The sequence below is a fragment of the Paramormyrops kingsleyae genome, chromosome 12 (assembly GCF_048594095.1).
Source record: "Paramormyrops kingsleyae isolate MSU_618 chromosome 12, PKINGS_0.4, whole genome shotgun sequence".
Classification (NCBI taxonomy): Eukaryota; Metazoa; Chordata; class Actinopteri; order Osteoglossiformes; family Mormyridae; genus Paramormyrops; species Paramormyrops kingsleyae.
In genome coordinates this window covers 10,245,474-10,263,668 of record NC_132808.1, presented here as the reverse complement: position 1 = coordinate 10,263,668, position 18,195 = coordinate 10,245,474, and the positions used below count along the sequence as shown (strand labels likewise).

General features: G+C 40.2%; 2 protein-coding genes across 2 annotated transcripts in view; both read right to left on the bottom strand.

Moving 5' to 3' along the window:
* LOC111837206 (uncharacterized) overlaps window positions 1-18,195 on the bottom strand; it is a 118,957-nt gene that overhangs the window by 44,433 nt on the left and 56,329 nt on the right. The gene's annotated exons all lie outside the window — the stretch shown is intronic.
* On the bottom strand, window positions 1,629-7,874 carry LOC111837208 (uncharacterized). Its single transcript, XM_072718637.1, has 2 exons — window positions 7,635-7,874; window positions 1,629-4,419 (listed from the first exon to the last, which is right to left on the bottom strand). Exons 1-2 carry the CDS (start codon window positions 7,705-7,707, stop codon window positions 2,369-2,371), a joined length of 2,124 nt encoding a protein of 707 aa, XP_072574738.1. The 5' UTR covers window positions 7,708-7,874; the 3' UTR covers window positions 1,629-2,368.

Below are 18,195 nucleotides of genomic sequence, written 5' to 3'. Positions count from 1 at the left end.
GCTTCAAAACTCAGAATCCGACTCGGAAATGGAACGCACCAAAACTACCCGAAATGGGTTGACAGAGACATTTCAGGGATTTTGAGTCATTCTGCACTGCAGATAGGTTTATTGCATTAAAAATTTTAATCAAATTAATCATGATGATGGATTAATCCATGTTAACCCGTTAATTTTGACAGCCCTAATATTTTAATATAGTTAATATAGAAAAAGTATTGGAGCACCGGTGAGACTAGCATATCCCAGCATGCTCATGGGCCGTGTATATAGCCCTTATATATGTCCTGTTGTAAGTAGCTGTATATATTTGTTTGCGTGAACATTTGGGATTCTGAATATCACGTGTACCCTTAACTGTGTTATACGTGTAATCCTGATGTGCTCTAGTGTTGTGTAATGACCTATCGTGTGTCAGCTTTCCCGCCTGGTGTCTAACCTCCCCCCGTTTGTCTGCCATGTTCATCTCTGTTCTATTGTTGCTTGTAGTATCATATAGAGAATCTTTGTGCAAATCCGTGTCTCCTCGTGTTATTTCGCTGCTGCCACAATACCTGTCTGCCTGGTGCTTCAGTATTTTTTTTTCCATAATTGAAGCTGTGAAGTGTAAACAAAACAGAGTTAAGCAATGTAAACAGGTTAAAGAGTGATGGTAGTATGTTCTGATGGGTGTATCTGAGCTATCAGAACATGCTACATGCGGTTTATGGCAAGTAGTCATAATTAATATATAAGAAGGTTAAATGCTGATATCAATATTCTTCCTATGGTTTAAGAGCTACTGAGTATCATTTGCATATCGCACTTGTACAGTGAACTATTGGGTGACATTTTGCTAACTAAGCCGAGCTAGTAGGAATTAAGCTACACCCCTGGTAGAACTGTTTGATAGCGCAGCAAAAACCGATAGGTGTCTCTATAGATATATGCTGCTGTAGGCACACCTGCCCTTTGATATTCCTCAGTATCAGTGTATTTAAGTGCCTGCCTTTGTCAGCTTCCCCAGTCAGTCATTGTGATTTTGTTCTGTGAGAAGTTACTGTATGTTGCTGCCCTGCTTGGTTTTTCTAGCTCTGCTCCCTGTGTTGCTCTTTCCCCCTTTTTGATATTCTTGTAGTTAATTCTTGTTTCCCTAATTTGCTTTCCACCCCATGTGGACCTTTTGTTTTGTAGTTTACCCAGTGTATTTAGTTTCCACAATAAGCCCCTCTGTTGTCTTGAAGCCGTAAGGTGGATCGTCACCTTCTTTTCCCACCTACGCCATACCGTATTGTAACAGCTACAGATAAGTGACCATATGCGGTAGAAGAGAATGCAAGTTTGAGTTCATTATAATTGTACTGATTTTGTATTTTTGATAATATATTTTATATATTTTCTTACAACGTGCAAATTAGGCTGTCTTGTTATTTAGACACATCGACGGATGCAATGCCATTGGTTTACACCTTTACCCAATTGTGTTTGCACTTTTCATAACAATCTGAGAACAAACTCTGTTTTCCGTGCTATACCGAAATTGCACAAATCAGATGCTACTTTGTATATTAATTGTGAAGTAGCCAGTGCTGTAGCTACCTCCAAAATAAATCAGTAGCTGCTCTGAAAAGAACACAGGAAAGTGTATGCCTGGTTATCAGTGCTTTATTATCAGAGACAATAATGGAGGCCCTGTGGTGGCTCAAGCTTCGAGGTCCGGCCGCCTAGCTCTACATCGTTAAAATACATTCCCCTGTTTCAAGCTGGTTGACATACAAGTGCCCATTAATAAAAATTTATGGTGGTAACTATTAACAATTGTATTTTAGCAAGTTAAAGTACATTTATAAATGATTTTGTTCAAAGCGAGCAAAGACATGATTACTTTATACCAAATATGTATCCAGCGATAATCTTTGGTGAGACCCCTGGGTCGTCGTCTTCTTCTTATTCCTTGACCTTTGATGGTGAAATCAGTCCTCTGACTCCAGGTCTCTCCTGTAAGTGGATCTCCACCCCTGGGCTTAAGAAGCTGTGTTGAACTTGCTAGGTGTCACAGACCTGCCACTTTAACTAGAAAGAGGTTGTCTCCATATGTTAAAATCTTGCAACACATGCGTTTAGTTTGGCAGACTGTTTTGTTTTATCCCTACAGTCATATTACTTCACAAAGCAGCAAATTCAAAAGCAGTTAAACAATATCTGACCTACAAAATGCAAATGCTACCAATAAAGTGTCCCATGCATCGTAAGAGTATAGCTAAGCTTTCTAGCATTAATGACTGTTATGTGTAGGCTATATATTGTGCTCATATATGTGTATCTCTAATACTGAAATGTATGTGTTCTGTAGCTTTTTTTTTTACCTATTCATGCTTTAATAGAACCTTCATGCAAACTGATCTTCATCCTCCTGACTCATTTCTTTAAATGCAGATTCTGTTATTTCTTTGATCTCATTCATTTTCTCCTCAGATACTGGGGGTAACATTGGCTTTAGCTCACTTTCAATTCTCTCCATCCTCTCTTTTGTCTTTTGCTCAAATTTCTTGTTGTTCTTCGTCACAAGATCTCTTATTGCCTCTTGAGCTTCTTCACAGGCAAGTTGAAATTTTTCGCGCTCACTAATAAAATCTGGTCTGCTGGGATCCAGAGCCATGAGTTTGCCCAGGCTGCTGATCCTGTCCATCACATGTTTGTCAGAAACCTCAACGTAGGTCCCTGAGATCATGTTAACCAAGCTGGCTACATTCGATGCATAGAAGGCCTGCTGGTAGATCAGGTCTTTCATGAACTTTTTTGTGTTATATGACAGATTTTTCTGAGATGCCGCCTGAGACTGTTTCACAAAATCAGTCAGAGATCTATCCAGGCAGGTCTTAACAATGTTGGAGATCATCTGAAAGAAGCGTACCATCTTCTCCCACTGCTCTTTCACTCTTCCCATGGCATCTAGACCTTTGACCAGCATTCTAATGGTGGTGTTGAAGTCAATCTCTTTTACTTCACAGTTCCTCAGTGTGACTAAGATATCTGTCAGCTCCTTCTGGTTTTTCTCCAGGTTTTCCAAACTCTCCTTTTGTATCTCTCTCACCTTGTCCAGCTGGACTCGACTCTGCTCTATGCGGAAACGAGCATTCTCCACCGCCATATCACCTGCCCGTTTAAACCCACTTTCCTTAGCTTGCTGTGGGGGTTGAGGTGTAAATGCTGGTGTGTTTGTGAACGCTTTGTTCTGAGAGTCAAATTTCTGAGTTTTTGTCAGCACATTCTGCATTCTTCCAATCATGTCTTTCGACTTGGCAGCATCGCATTGCCCTTCAGGTGCGATCTCGGTGAGCTCAGAGCACAGTTTAATAGCATCTGTGCAGATGTCGAGTGCGTCCTTTTTAGCTTTACAGTCTTTCTCACGCTCCACTGAGGTTTTTACCTCATTATATTGTTCCTCCAGGAATGATGTCAGTGTTGTTCCTTTCTGTTGATCATATATCATAGACAGTTGAATTTCATTATTGTCAATAAAGCTGTTCAACGTCTCAGCCAGTCCTAGAAGCTGACCTGATTTTGAAAGCACATTATTCATAGCAAAGACATTTTCATCTTCCATTCTTGCTTGTGTGCCTTTTGTACCTCCTCCACCTCTTGCCGCCAGATTTATCCCAAGGGTCAAAGCAGTTACTATACCCTGTGTGAGTCCCTCTACAAAGTTCATGCCAATCAATTCCCACCCCGATGGTAGTGAATCCATTGCTTTATCAAATGTTGTCTTTGCATCTTCTAGCTGCTTATTCATCTCCTCAAGTGTTTTCTTAGCTCTTTCATTGGCTCTCACTGAATCGTTCTTCCTCCTTTCTGTCTCCTCAATTTTACGCTGGACTTCTTCCAGTTCATCACCATATACCTTCTTTGCACTTATACAAGCTTCTAAAAGTTCTTGGATCAGATTAATAACAAAGGTGAACTTTTTCTCTGTTCGCTCAGCCAATTGCACACATTGGTCTGATATAGTAGCTATGTTCTCCAGCTGGTCAGGAAGGAGGATTTGGACCAGCTCATCATTCTCCTGTAGTAATATCTGAACTGACGTGCTGATGTAAGCTGGCACATTGCCAGTGTGGAGACGGATCTGGTCCATGTTCGTGTGAGCCTCATTGAATGCTGCCCATCCAGAATTAGCCACTTGCATAAGACAGGCTCGGAATGAGTCTGGGTACCTGATTAACTGAAACCCACCTTTTGGAGGGTTTTTGTTGATAGAGAAATCTACATTAGAGGAGATAAAGACCAGCTCCCCCAGAATGGCTATGGAGACTGGGGCAGGTACCAAGTACTCCTCCCAGTTAGCATAGGGTTGCATTATCAGCTTGGTGTCATCTCTGAAATCCTCAGCCTTGGAAATTGATTGGGTAGCTTTCACTAAGTCTCCCATTGTCTCCTTTCCTGTACGAAAACAAAAATGGTTATACAGTATTTAAACAAAGAACTGAAGTAGTTTTGATGAATGAATGTCTTTTTATTGTGATTTTATAGAGCACAAAAACATGCAATACATATATTATAGAAACATTTCAATTTCATCATGTATATGATGAAGGCTTTAGGGTTTTATTCCTGTATACAGCAAATTTGCCAGTGTTAAATTAACACTGCATGGTGTTTATATAATTCTCACCAAATCAGTGTTACATTTAACACTTTACAGAGTGTAATGACTGTTGTTTTATAGTGTTACATTTTATTAGCTCTTATAGTGTTCAGTTGATACCATAGAGTGTTAGATCACTGAAACTCCACCTCTTCTCAGATTCCAAGCCCATATAGGTGACACCCAGGTAAATAATGGGTGACCCCTATCTGCCCATTTTAATGTGCACACAAGATCTCATATGAAAATCATGAGCCACCCTGATTTACCAACCATCATGAGAAAGACTCTGACCAAGACGGACCTCTCAGCCTTTTCGTGTTATATACAAAATTTTTCCTGCCTCAGTGCTGATTTTTTTTTGAAAATCAGAGAGCTGTGTGCTGCGACATTAAACAAAGCCTTGCTTACAAGAACACAGTGGGCTGGTTTTCAAAAAAATCAAAACTAACTTCATGTAAAGTTTGTATAACAAGTGACAAGGCCTTGTTGGACACAATCTTTCTTATGATGGTGGGTTAATCAAACACAGTAGCAGGCTGCCCCAAACATAAGCCACCCATTATTTACCTGGGTGCCACCTATATGGGAATCTGGGAAGAGGTGGAGTTACAGTAATCTAACACTCTATAGTGTGAACTGAACACTATAAGAGCTAATAAAATGTAACACTATAAAACAACACTCATTACACTCTGTAAAGTGTTAAATGTAACACTGATTTGGTGAGAATTATATAAACACCATGCAGTGTTAATTTAACACTGGCAAATTTGCTGTATATAGGGCTTGCTTGAGTCTGTCATGCGAAATCCCTACAATCGTACAAATTCCTGCCTCCTGTGGCATGTCGATCACCTGTATGGGCAATAAAGTTTCACGTTACTCTATATGTTTCACGTTTATATCAGCCACAGCTTGTCCCCTTTAAGAGGGCAAAACACCGTGACAAACAGCAATTTGTTACACTTAAACAATTTGAAAGACTAATAAATATAAATTTTCAACACGACACCACGGAATGGCATACTAGGCACAGCTTGCTAACTAGGCACAGCTTGCTAACTAGGCACAGCTTGCTAACTAGGCACAGCTTGCTAACTAGGCACAGCTTGCTAACTAGGCACAGCTTGCTAACTAGGCACAGCTTGCTAACTAGGCACAGCTTGCTAACTAGGCACAGCTTGCTAACTAGGCACAGCTTGCTAACTAGGCACAGCTTGCTAACTAGGCACAGCTTGCTAACTAGGCACAGCTTGCTAACTAGGCACAGCTTGCTAACTAGGCACAGCTTGCTAACTAGGCACAGCTTGCTAACTAGGCACAGCTTGCTAACTAGGCAGGCAGCATAGCAGCTGGTTAGCAGAAAGGCTCTGTAGCTATAGTAGATTAAAGAACAGAAAACAGAGACCGGGGCTAAAAAGAATGAGACCGGAGATTCACTAGAACAACTTGTGCTCAAGCGAGGAGCTGTGTCTGTAGTTTGGAAGTATTTCTACTTAAAAAAATCTAACACAGACCAAAAGATTATGGTTGTGTCTAAATTCAAGGGCTGCATCCTTCTAAGGGCTGTATTTGAAGACCAAATGTGTCACAGCAATGCAAAAAGGCTGTCCCACTTCAAAGGCTCCTTCAAATGTAACCTTGAAATGCATCCTTCATTTGCCAAGTTGCGAAACATTGAGTTTCCCTCGTGGGCCCAAAAAATGTCCCACAAGGTCAACAAAACAAGTTTTCAATCACATTGTTTGTGTAATTCAGCAAAAATATTACAAATAAATATTACAAATTTATTGATTTTATAACAAAAATCACTCCTTTATTCTTTTCTTTAGAAAAATATATATCCCATTAGAAATAACCAGTAGTTTTAAGTAATACATTCCGCTCAAGTACTAATAAATTAAAACCCAAAGAGCAGCTCTTTTACAACTATAATGAGTTAAAAAGTTCATTGACAAGCAGTCTCACTGGGTGCTTTTTAATTAGTAACACCTTTGCAAAAGCGTAAAACACCAAACATTTGTGTTTAGTATCCCTTTGGGTACCAGTGATTACAATAGCAATTACTAGCAAAATGGTAAGAACAGAACTGAGTCAGTCAAAAAATTATGGCAGTAAAAAAATGTATGTGCAGAAGGTGTGTGTAGAAATGTTAAACATTAGTCTTGCTTGTAAGACTATATGAGTGATCTTGCATACATCATTAGGGAAACCTTATTTCCTGATATCCAGATGTGTGAGATGTCTGAAAATCACTCAGGTACATTATTACATGTGAATACAGTATTGTTATTAATACTGAGGCCCAGAGTTGCTGTATGCCTGCTTTAACAGGGGGAACCAAATATTCTGGATATCAGGAAAAAATATTTCCGCTAATATTTAAGCAAAGATGTATGTGAGATGTCTGAAAATCACTCAGTTATATTATTACATGTGAATACAGTAGATATACATGATAGTCTTACAAGCAAGACTACCGTTTTCATTAAGAAAATGAAATTCTTAATGAAATTTCATTAAGAATATCCTGCAAATTCAATAATTTCATTTAGTATCTGTAAAAACAAAGAAACATCGAGAAGGCATGTGATGTTTTAAAATATATGGCTTGTTTACCTCAAGAGCTTCGTAGAAAGACATTAAAACGACAGAGAAACTTTCTATCTAAAGAAAAGTCGTCTAACACAAAAGTAGCGCTAGTGACGTCATGATTTCGAATCAGGGGGGAACACGGAATTTCACCTAATACCGGCCATTCTCTGCCCCCCCCCTTCCCCAACTTGGTGTGCTCTTTATAACTCCCTCCCCCATTTCCGTCACAGATGTTCCTCATTAATAACATGCAGGGAGCGACCACATACATTGCAACGAAGTTACTTGAATATTTGTTAAACAGATATGGGTATAATAATTAGTACACCCAAAGCAAGAACTCGATTAAAATTTCTTCAACATTATTATACGAGTTAGCAGACACACAAAACTGTCTTCAAAATGTACATACCATCAGAGTTACTGGCGAACTTCAACACGATCAAAATAACGCTGAAAGTATTGATTTGCATCGCCACCTTCATTCTTGTACAATTAAAGAACTGTTTCTATAACACAGAGGCAAATTCTGCTGCTGTTGTGTAGCAATCAGACACGGAGGGGCAGAAAGTGTTTTGTCCGACGGAGCACTCTATTGTTCGCCAGCTCACAACCACATTCCTTATCCATATGCACTCTAATGCAGTGGTTCTCAAACTGGGGGCCACCAGATGGCGCTAGGGGGGCCGCATCGAAATTGTAGAATCTAAAAAAAAAATTACCTGTATGTAAATCAGGCTTGTCAACCTATGTAAAATATAATGTATTTAAAAAAAATAATAATAGAAGTATAAAAAAATGTAAATATAAATTTTACGTAGCACACAACGCTGCTATGGACATCATAAATTAATGTTCAGTATTCAGTACATGTTGCACTTTTCAGACAATGTTAGTTTTACTGTCAAAACTGTTTTAATACAATGTTATATTTTGTGAAATGTAAATTTAACAAACCAGAGAAATAAAGACTACAAACAGAATCTAAAATTAAGTAAAATTGTAAGTTTGAGGATGTTTTTGTCGCGTCGGAAGGCAGGCGAGCCAGGAAGCAGGCGAGATCAGCCGGAGATACGGGTAAACGAGTTTTACAGTTTTTCTCATTTGCTAAGACACGCTCAGTGAAACTGGGATTCACTTGATCTTCATCATCACATTCTTAGCATCATCACCCACATTCTTCTCTTTCAAATGCCTTAACACTTTTTCATTTGTTTCACACATTTTTCACACCCTTTGTCAAAACAGTCACCACAGATCTCATTGAAAGATCCCAAACTCCATTGGATTCACTGTGTTGAATAAAAGGAAAACATCTATTAACAGCTGATAGAAAGTACTTACATAATTATGAATATCCAATGTACCTGTATGAAACTTGTTTGCACAACTCTTCAATCAGCAATCAGTCTGTACACCTATAAATCAAGGTGTATATCAAGGTTTTTCACTGGGTGCAAGAGAGGATATTGAATGTGATGTGGATGAAGCCAGGTGGCCCCATCGTCAAGGCAGAAGAGACTGAGTATCAATAGTGGCTATTTCTTTTTATTTATACTTTATTGTAATAGATTTTATTTTTATTTTCTTAGCATCTGATAGATGTTATTTTGGTTTACATGTATTTTCTGTAATATTTACAGTATTTCAGGTTTTGGCCACAGTTTGAAAAAAAAGAATGTCATGGAATCAATAAAATTTGCATCAAAGCATTTCTGATTCTGGATCCAGTTCTTTGCAAGAAGTCAAATTTGACACAGCCTATGTAGAAAGATAACAGTTGGCACTGGTAATGACAGCGATGTAATAGGCTACAATGACAAGCAATGGTGCACTGATTCGCACTGAGCGCTGCATTTTGAATTTTGTTGTCCATTGTGTAATGATTGATTGGAAGAGCTCATACACTTATTTGCAAGTTGTGCTGTTTGAAGGCAAAATTTGCTTTTGTTTCATATTTTAAATGTTTTGGCACGGTTAGAGCCTTTTGCAAACAAAACGTGCCACTTTGACCATGAGTGCCACTGTTTAGGCCTGTGTGTTAACTGATTTGAAAATGTGGAGTTTGAGTTGATTGCAGCATCAAAGCAATAGAGAAAAACTGTAATTGCAACGAAAGGAGAGACAGGCATGGACATTAACAGACAATACAATGACAGATCTGACGAGACGTACTCAGACGCGGACTAAATACACAAGACTAGCCAGAAATAAAAGGACACAGGTGATCACAATCAGGACTTGACACGAGGTAATGAGGGGGCGTGGCACACACGAGGATCGTACGGAGCTGGGCGTGACAGTTTTGCGTCATGATTTTTTTTTTGAGGAGGGGGGCCACAAAAGGATTCACCCTACACAAGGGGGCCTCCTGCTGAAAAAGTTTGAGAACCACTGCTCTAATGTATAGCTCTTGTTCTTATTCCTTTATATTCCATCTACTGGGCAAGCAGCAGTACTGCAACTTAATTCAAAACACAACAATTTCCCCCTTGGGAACAAGATACTCACTTTGCTAAATTATAACACTTTTAGGGGCATATGTGAAATAGCTATAACAGACTAAGGCGGGGTATTTAACATCACACATGTCCAAGTAGAAAAGGTAACAAACATCAAAGCCGTACTGTAAGTAGGCTATCTGTGAACCCATAGTACAATTAAAGGAGCGATTGTAACTATAGACTCAGTCTACAGTACATGATCCTCAGTATATTCCCCAGTTCACCATGTATAGTCTCTCAGCCAAGCTGGTGGTATTCGATGCGGCTCGGTTTAGGCAAGCGGTTTACGGCTGTTTGTGTCTGTTCTGCCATTCTGGCGTTTAGTTTGAACTTAATCCAAAACACAACAGCTGTACATTTTCGTTTCGGCGAAACAGCCTATATGTGCTTTGATTAACGCAGTTATAACTCTGCACGAAATGCCATTTTCTGACCATACTTTTACTTTCAGTTTACACCTGGAGCTGAAACACGCCCAACACACCTGAATTACGGCGAAGGGTGGATCGCATGGCTGTGTTTCCCTGATCAAATGCAAATCGCTTAAGTCATGGTTAAGTGGCTGATTGTTAACTTAAATGAAAACTGTTATAACACGTACAAAAATATACAACAACAAGGGGGTTTAAAAAGCTGGTTTAGCGAGGAATCCCTGATTAGTAGCTGAAACATGGGCAATTTTCATTCCAGAAGCCGACATTTTAACAAACATATAATTTCCATATTATTTAGCTTTTAAGTGGTCTGATCATTCGTGACAGTAACAGATACAGTGTAACACCAATGACTGTAACACTGTGACAGTGGCATTCTCTTTAAATGCCAGTCCATGGGGAGTGAGCTGAACTTCTGCAACTACTTATCATCAATGATATAAAAGGTACATGGGATTATTTTAACAAAATTTCAATTATCCATCACTTACATTGAGGCGTATACATTATGTGATGCCTGATAAACGTATTAAATAAAATATCTGCGATAAACGTATTTTAAAATAAATTACATATTTTAAGTGTAGTACAACATACTACAATATAGCAAAAACTGAACTCTTTTATTTAATTTCATAAGTTATATCTTTTAAAAAATATTGTTTTATATTAATAGCGGTTTCTCATACTTTTAATATTGGTTGTGTCAGACAGATGGGGTGGGACTCAAACCCACATGACATGGGCAGCACATGCAAACTGCACACAGACACAGATGGGGGTGGGACTCAAACCCACATGACATGGGCAGCACATGCAAACTGCACACAGACACAGAGGGGGGTGGGACTCAAACTCACATGACATGGGCAGCACATGCAAACTGCACACAGACACAGAGGGGGGGGGGACTCAAACCCACATGACATGGGCAGCACATGCAAACTGCACACAGACACAGATGGGGGTGGGACTCAAACCCACATGACATGGGCAGCACATGCAAACTGCACACAGACACAGAGGGGGGGGGGGGACTCAAACCCACATGACATGGGCAGCACATGCAAACTGCACACAGACACAGATGGGGGTGGGACTCAAACCCACATGACATGGGCAGCACATGCAAACTGTACACAGACACAGATGGGGGTGGGACTCAAACCCAAATGACATGGGCAGCACATGCAAACTGCACACAGACACAGAGGGGGGTGGGGCTCAAGCTCACATGACATGGGCAGCACATGCAAACTGTACACAGACACAGATGGGGGTGGGACTCAAACCCACATGACATGGGCAGCACATGCAAACTGCACACAGACACAGAGGGGGGGGGGGGGACTCAAACCCACATGACATGGGCAGCACATGCAAACTGCACACAGACACAGAGGGGGGTGGGACTGAAGCTCACATGACATGGGCAGCACATGCAAACTGTACACAGACACAGAGAAGTGGGACTCAAACCAGCAGCCTGGAGGTGTCAGGCAGCAGTGCTTACCACTGAGCCACTGTGCTGCCCCAAGGATACAGATTAACAGTGAACAAAACAGATATTGCATTATAAAAATTGTAATTATGAAAAACGTCACACATTTCTGTGTTTAAATACAAAGTAGAAATTAAATCTCTATGCATAATTCTGTTTGGTTCTTGTTAAGAGGTCTATTGCTTGCTCAGGTGTGGCAACAGAGATCAGGCCATCATCCACATAAAACTGTCGCTCTACAACCTGTCTTGCATCAGAGCCGTATTCTACTTCACCTTTCTTGGCGGCTCATCTCATGCAATATATAGCAATAGCGGGTGATGGAGTATTTCCAAATACATGGACTTTCATCCTGTGTTTCACCACATCTTTGTCAAGGTTGTTGTCCTCATACCAAAGGTAACGGAGGTAGTCTCTATCATTGCTTCTGACCACAAAGCAATAGAACATTTGCTGTACATCTGCTGTGACAGCTACTGGCTCTTTTCTGAATCTCAGAAGCACTCCTAAGAGTGTGTTGTTTAACCTTCTGGGGTCTAAGGGTAGGAAACACACTTTCACTGACTGGGGCATGATCACACATTTCTTCAAATATCATAAACTTAATTCAATTAAGAATATCCTGCAAATTCAATAATTTCATTTAGTATCTGTAAAAACAAAGAAACATCGAGAAGGCATGTGATGTTTTAAAATATATGGCTTGTTTACCTCAAGAGCTTCGTAGAAAGACATTAAAACGACAGAGAAACTTTCTATCTAAAGAGAAGCCGTCTAACACTAAAGTAGCTCTAGTGACGTCATGATTTCGAATCAGGGGGGAACACGGAATTTCACGTAATACCGGCCATTCTCTCCCCCCCCCTTCCCCAACTTGGTGTGCTCTTTATAACTCCCTCCCCCATTTCCGTCACAGATGTTCCTCATTAATAACATGCAGGGAGCGACCACTTACATTGCAACGAAGTTACTTGAATATTTGTTAAACAGATATTGGTATAATAATTAGTACACCCAAAGCAAGAACTCGATTAAAATTTCTTCAACATTATTATACGAGTTAGCAGACACACAAAACTGTCTTCAAAATGTACATACCATCAGAGTTACTGGCGAACTTCAACACGATCAAAATAACGCTGAAAGTATTGATTTGCATCGCCACCTTCATTCTTGTACAATTAAAGAACTGTTTCTATAACACAGAGGCAAATTCTGCTGCTGTTGTGTAGCAATCAGACACGGAGGGGCAGAAACTGTTTTGTCCGACGGAGCACTCTATTGTTCGCCAGCTCACAACCACATTCTTTATCCGTATGCACTCTAATGTATAGCTCTTATTCTTATTCCTTTATATTCCATCTACTGGGCAAGCAGCAGAACTGCAACTTAATTCAAAACACAACAATTTCCCCCTTGGGAACAAGATACTCTGCTAAATTATAACACTTTTAGGGACATATGTGAAATAGCTATAACAGGCTAAGGCGGGGTATTTAACATCACACATGTCCAAGTAGAAAAGGTAACAAACATCAAAGCCGTACTGTAAGTAGGCTATCTGTGAACCCATAGTACAATTAAAGGAGCGATTGTAACTATAGACTTAGCTCAGTCTACATGATCCTCAGTATATTCCCCAGTTCATCATGTATAGTCTCTCAGCCAAGCTGGTGGTATTCGATGCGGCTCGGTTTAGGCAAGCGGTTTACGGCTGTTTGTGTCTGTTCTGCCATTCTGGCGTTTAGTTTGAACTTAATCCAAAACACAACAGCTGTACGTTTTCGTTTCGGCGAAACAGCCTATATGTGCTTTGATTAACGCAGTTATAACTCTGCACGAAATGCCATTTTCTGACCATACTTTTACTTTCAGTTTACACCTGGAGCTGAAACACGCCCAACACACCTGAATTACGGCGAAGGGTGGATCGCATGGCTGTGTTTCCCTGATCAAATGCAAATCGCTTAAGTCATGGTTAAGTGGCTGATTGTTAACTTAAATGAAAACTGTTATAACACGTACAAAAATATACAACAACAAGGGGGTTTAAAAATCCGGTTTAGCGAGGAATCCCTGCTTAGTAGCTGAAACATGGGCAATTTTCATTCCAGAAGCCGACATTTTAACAAACATATAATTTCCATATTATTTAGCTTTTAAGTGGTCTGATCATTCGTGACAGTAACAGATACAGTGTAACACCAATGACTGTAACACTGTGACATTGGCATTCTCTTTAAATGCCAGTCCATGGGGAGTGAGCTGAACTTCTGCAACTACTTATCATCAATGATATAAAAGGTACATGGGATTATTTTAACAAAATTTCAATTATCCATCACTTACATTGAGGCGTATACATTATGTGATGCCTGATAAACGTATTAAATAAAATATCTGCGATAAACGTATTTTAAAATAAATTACATATTTTAAGTGTAGTACAACATACTACAATATAGCAAAAACTGAACTCTTTTATTTAATTTCATAAGTTATATCTTTTAAAAAATATTGTTTTATATTAATAGCGGTTTCTCATACTTTTAATATTGGTTGTGTCAGACAGATGGGGGTGGGACTCAAACCCACATGACATGGGCAGCACATGCAAACTGTACACAGACACAGAGGGGGGTGGGACTCAAACCCACATGACATGGGCAGCACATGCAAACTGCACACAGACACAGAGGGGGGTGGGACTCAAACCCACATGACATGGGCAGCACATGCAAACTGTACACAGACACAGAGGGGGGTGGGACTCAAACCCACATGACATGGGCAGCACATGCAAACTGCACACAGACACAGAGGGGGGGGACTCAAGCTCACATGACATGGGCAGCACATGCAAACTGTACACAGACACAGAGAAGTGGGACTCAAACCAGCAGCCTGGAGGTGTCAGGCAGCAGTGCTGACCACTGAGCCACTGTGCTGCCCCATGGATACAGATTAACAGTGAACAAAACAGATATTGCATTATAAAAATTGTAATTATGAAAAACGTCACACATTTCTGTGTTTAAATACAAAGTAGAAATTAAATCTCTATGCATAATTCTAGTCCAATATTCCTGAAATCCATTTATAAACATACTTTGGAATATAACAAAAAAGATTAACATAAACATGACTCCACCAAATATTCCTCCAAATGTTGCTTTCTCAGCTGGAGTTGGGGAATATTTCACTGAGAACTCAATGAAAGAACCTGAAATGAGGTAATAATAGTCAGTCAACAAGTAAATAATGTTAGACATAAGAAAAAACAAATGCATTCAGTGGTACATCAGATGCTTTTATCTAAACTATTCCAAGTTGTGGTCTAAAAGCAATAAGGCCACCACCCATTATATCTGCTTTAGGGAAAATGCTCTCCTGTAGCCACTAGGGGAGCTCTCACCTTCTCCGAGCCCTGCTAAATAATTATGTTATGCATTCTAACAAGCTTTATTTTCTGTGTCAATAAGCACTGCTTTTACACTGACACTCCTGCTGAGAGGCTAGTTTGATTACCAGTCTTAGCCTTGTCATTAGGAACACATGACAATTTGCACCCAAGACTGGTACCACATTTTATTCAGTTTCATACCACAGGTGATTGCGAGAGGGTCAATTGGTTTACTTTTATACTGGTACAAGGAAACTATTTTACACGTTAAAAAGGAACTAATAATGACATTTTTAAACATTATTTCTCAAACTCAATCCCAACTTCAATGCACAAGCAAGGTAAGAGTCAGGAAGAAGAAGAAACATGTGTTAAGCTTACAAGAACACAGTGGGCTGGTCTTCAGAAAAATCAAAGCTAACCTCATGCAAAGTTTACATAACAAGCGACAAGGCCTTGTCAGATATGCCACAGCCCCTATGGCTACTGTAGATGCATCTGAGAAAATGCAGAGTTCTTTCCTCTGTGTTGAAGACAGTAACATGGCAATGTAGCAACTCCTTTTTATATGCAAGTCTTCCAGAGCTTTTAGTGAGTCTCTCCATGTGTTCCATTCCGCTTCATTATCTGGGTCAAGTGGAATGTCCCACCCCCGTTCTGATGACAATTCTCGTATTAAAGCTTTTTACTGCACTATTATAGGAGCAACGAACCCAAAGGGATCAAATAAACTGTTTACCGTGGACAAAATACCTCTCCGTGTATATGGCTTCTCCTCTTGAGACACCAGTAATGTAAAGCTGTCCATTTCCAGGTTCCAGAAAAGGCCCAGACGTCTCTGGAGAGGGAGAGGATCTATGCCAAGTTCCAGGTCTTTCAGATCCTTGGAACGGTTTTCTTCAGGTAACGCTTCAATCACCTGTTCACTATTTGATGCCACCTTATGTAGCCTCAGATTGGATTCTACCAGCATCTGTTTGGTTCTTGTTAAGAGGTCTATTGCTTGCTCAGGTGTGGCAACAGAGATCAGGCCATCATCCACATAAAACTGTCGCTCTACAACCTGTCTTGCATCAGAGCCGTATTCTACTTCACCTTTCTTGGCGGCTCATCTCATGCAATATATAGCAATAGCGGGTGATGGAGTATTTCCAAATACATGGACTTTCATCCTGTGTTTCACCACATCTTTGTCAAGGTTGTTGTCCTCATACCAAAGGTAACGGAGGTAGTCTCTATCATCGCTTCTGACCACAAAGCAATAGAACATTTGCTGTACATCTGCTGTGACAGCTACTGGCTCTTTTCTGAATCTCAGAAGCACTCCTAAGAGTGTGTTGTTTAACCTTCTGGGGTCTAAGGGTAGGAAACACACTTTCACTGACTGGGGCATGATCACACATTTCTTCAAATATCATAAACTTAATTCATGGCAAATACATTATTTCTTATATATTTGTTTTGCCATTACACTCATCTTTATTTTAATGTATATTGTAAATATGTCAGATTTTTGTTAAGTTTGTAATTTGACATCAAAGTATAGACATTGCAAAATGCAGTTTGGAACACTTGCAGAAACATTATAAAAGTACATAGTAAGCAATGCTGGCAGTTTGTTTTGATCCCAGATATCTGATCACCAAAGTCTTGGCTACATGAAGATGATTAAATGGTGTAGATGCAACATTCAGCTGGATAAATAAGAAAAACCTAACTCATGTCACTATTTCTGGCTCCTTTTATTGAATATGCAGCAACTTTCATGTGTATGAATTAGCCATTGTCACCTGGCCACGTCCCCAACCCCCTTTTATGGCGCTGAAGGGGATGTATCTGGATCGCGTTTCACCGCCGTGTTGTTCATCAAATTACCACGCGAATGCGACTTGAATACGCGCTAATGTTATTTAGAATGCTATTTAGTTATTTAATGCTATTTAGAATGTGATTAGCAATCTTCGGGTGAGAGCGGTATTACACGCCCCCGATGCAGGTAAAACAAAGTAAGATGACATGGTTTACTTTTTTGCCGATCTAACCTAATTTTCAAAACTTTAATACTTCCGACAATTAACGTTTTGAAAAGAAGACAGATTACGGATTTAGCCAGCGTTTTTTTAATGATTCTACATTAAGATTTCAGTGAGATAGGCCTATAAACTGAAATAGACGTGAAAAGTACGCTGCGTCGCCGACGATGCACTCGACCCCAGAGGGTTAAATCTAGGCCGCTGAGGAGCACATCATTTAGGCTAATGCCCTCACATTCAGCATTGCAGTTGAATACCACTCTTATTTGACCTGGCTCTTCGGGTGATCAACACCAAATGAGGGCAGGTAGGTACCAGTGTTCTTTGCACGCTCTGCTTGGTCATTATACAGCATTTTCTGCATGAACTCAGTGTAGTGGCTCCTCATTTCTGTCTTTTTCTCCAGTGTCTTCCTAAGTGAGGTGAGGCGGTTCACTGCTTGTTCGCAGTTGCTAGGAAGGCAGGGTGCTACCCAGCTGTGTTCATCGTCCTGGTAGACCTCGTTATTCATGATGGTAAGGAATGTTTTGTCATCCATTGACAGTGCAGGTTTGTTTTCGTCTCTGGAGCTCTCGAATACTGAATGGCCGAGGCTGTCTGCATTTCTTATCCGACCAGTTCCTTCCCCACAGGTGGAGAGAGGAGGGTTTTGTCGCCTTGGTATGCTGCTATAATCCTTCACCTGGATGCTGTTTGGACAGGGGCGGAGGAAAGATGTTCGGCCATTTTGCAGCACATTTGCCTTAAACACATTGATTTCGGCTGGTTTGTGAACTGCCCCCAGACAGGTTTCACCTACGATCACCTAGCCCAGGTCCAATCTTTGCGCATATGGAGCATGATGGTGGGTAAATCTGGGGTGGCTCTTCTGATCCTTATGACTTCTTGTGTGCATATTAAAATGGGGCTGATATGTGGAGCTGGTGACATAACAGTCTAGGTTGTCAATTGAACACTATATGAGTTAATAAATATTAACACTGTAAAAACAACACTCACTGCACACTGTAAAGTATTATAGGTAACACTGAATGGTGTGGGCCCATATAAACACCATGCAGTGTTAATTTAATACTGGCACATTTGCTGTGTAACATG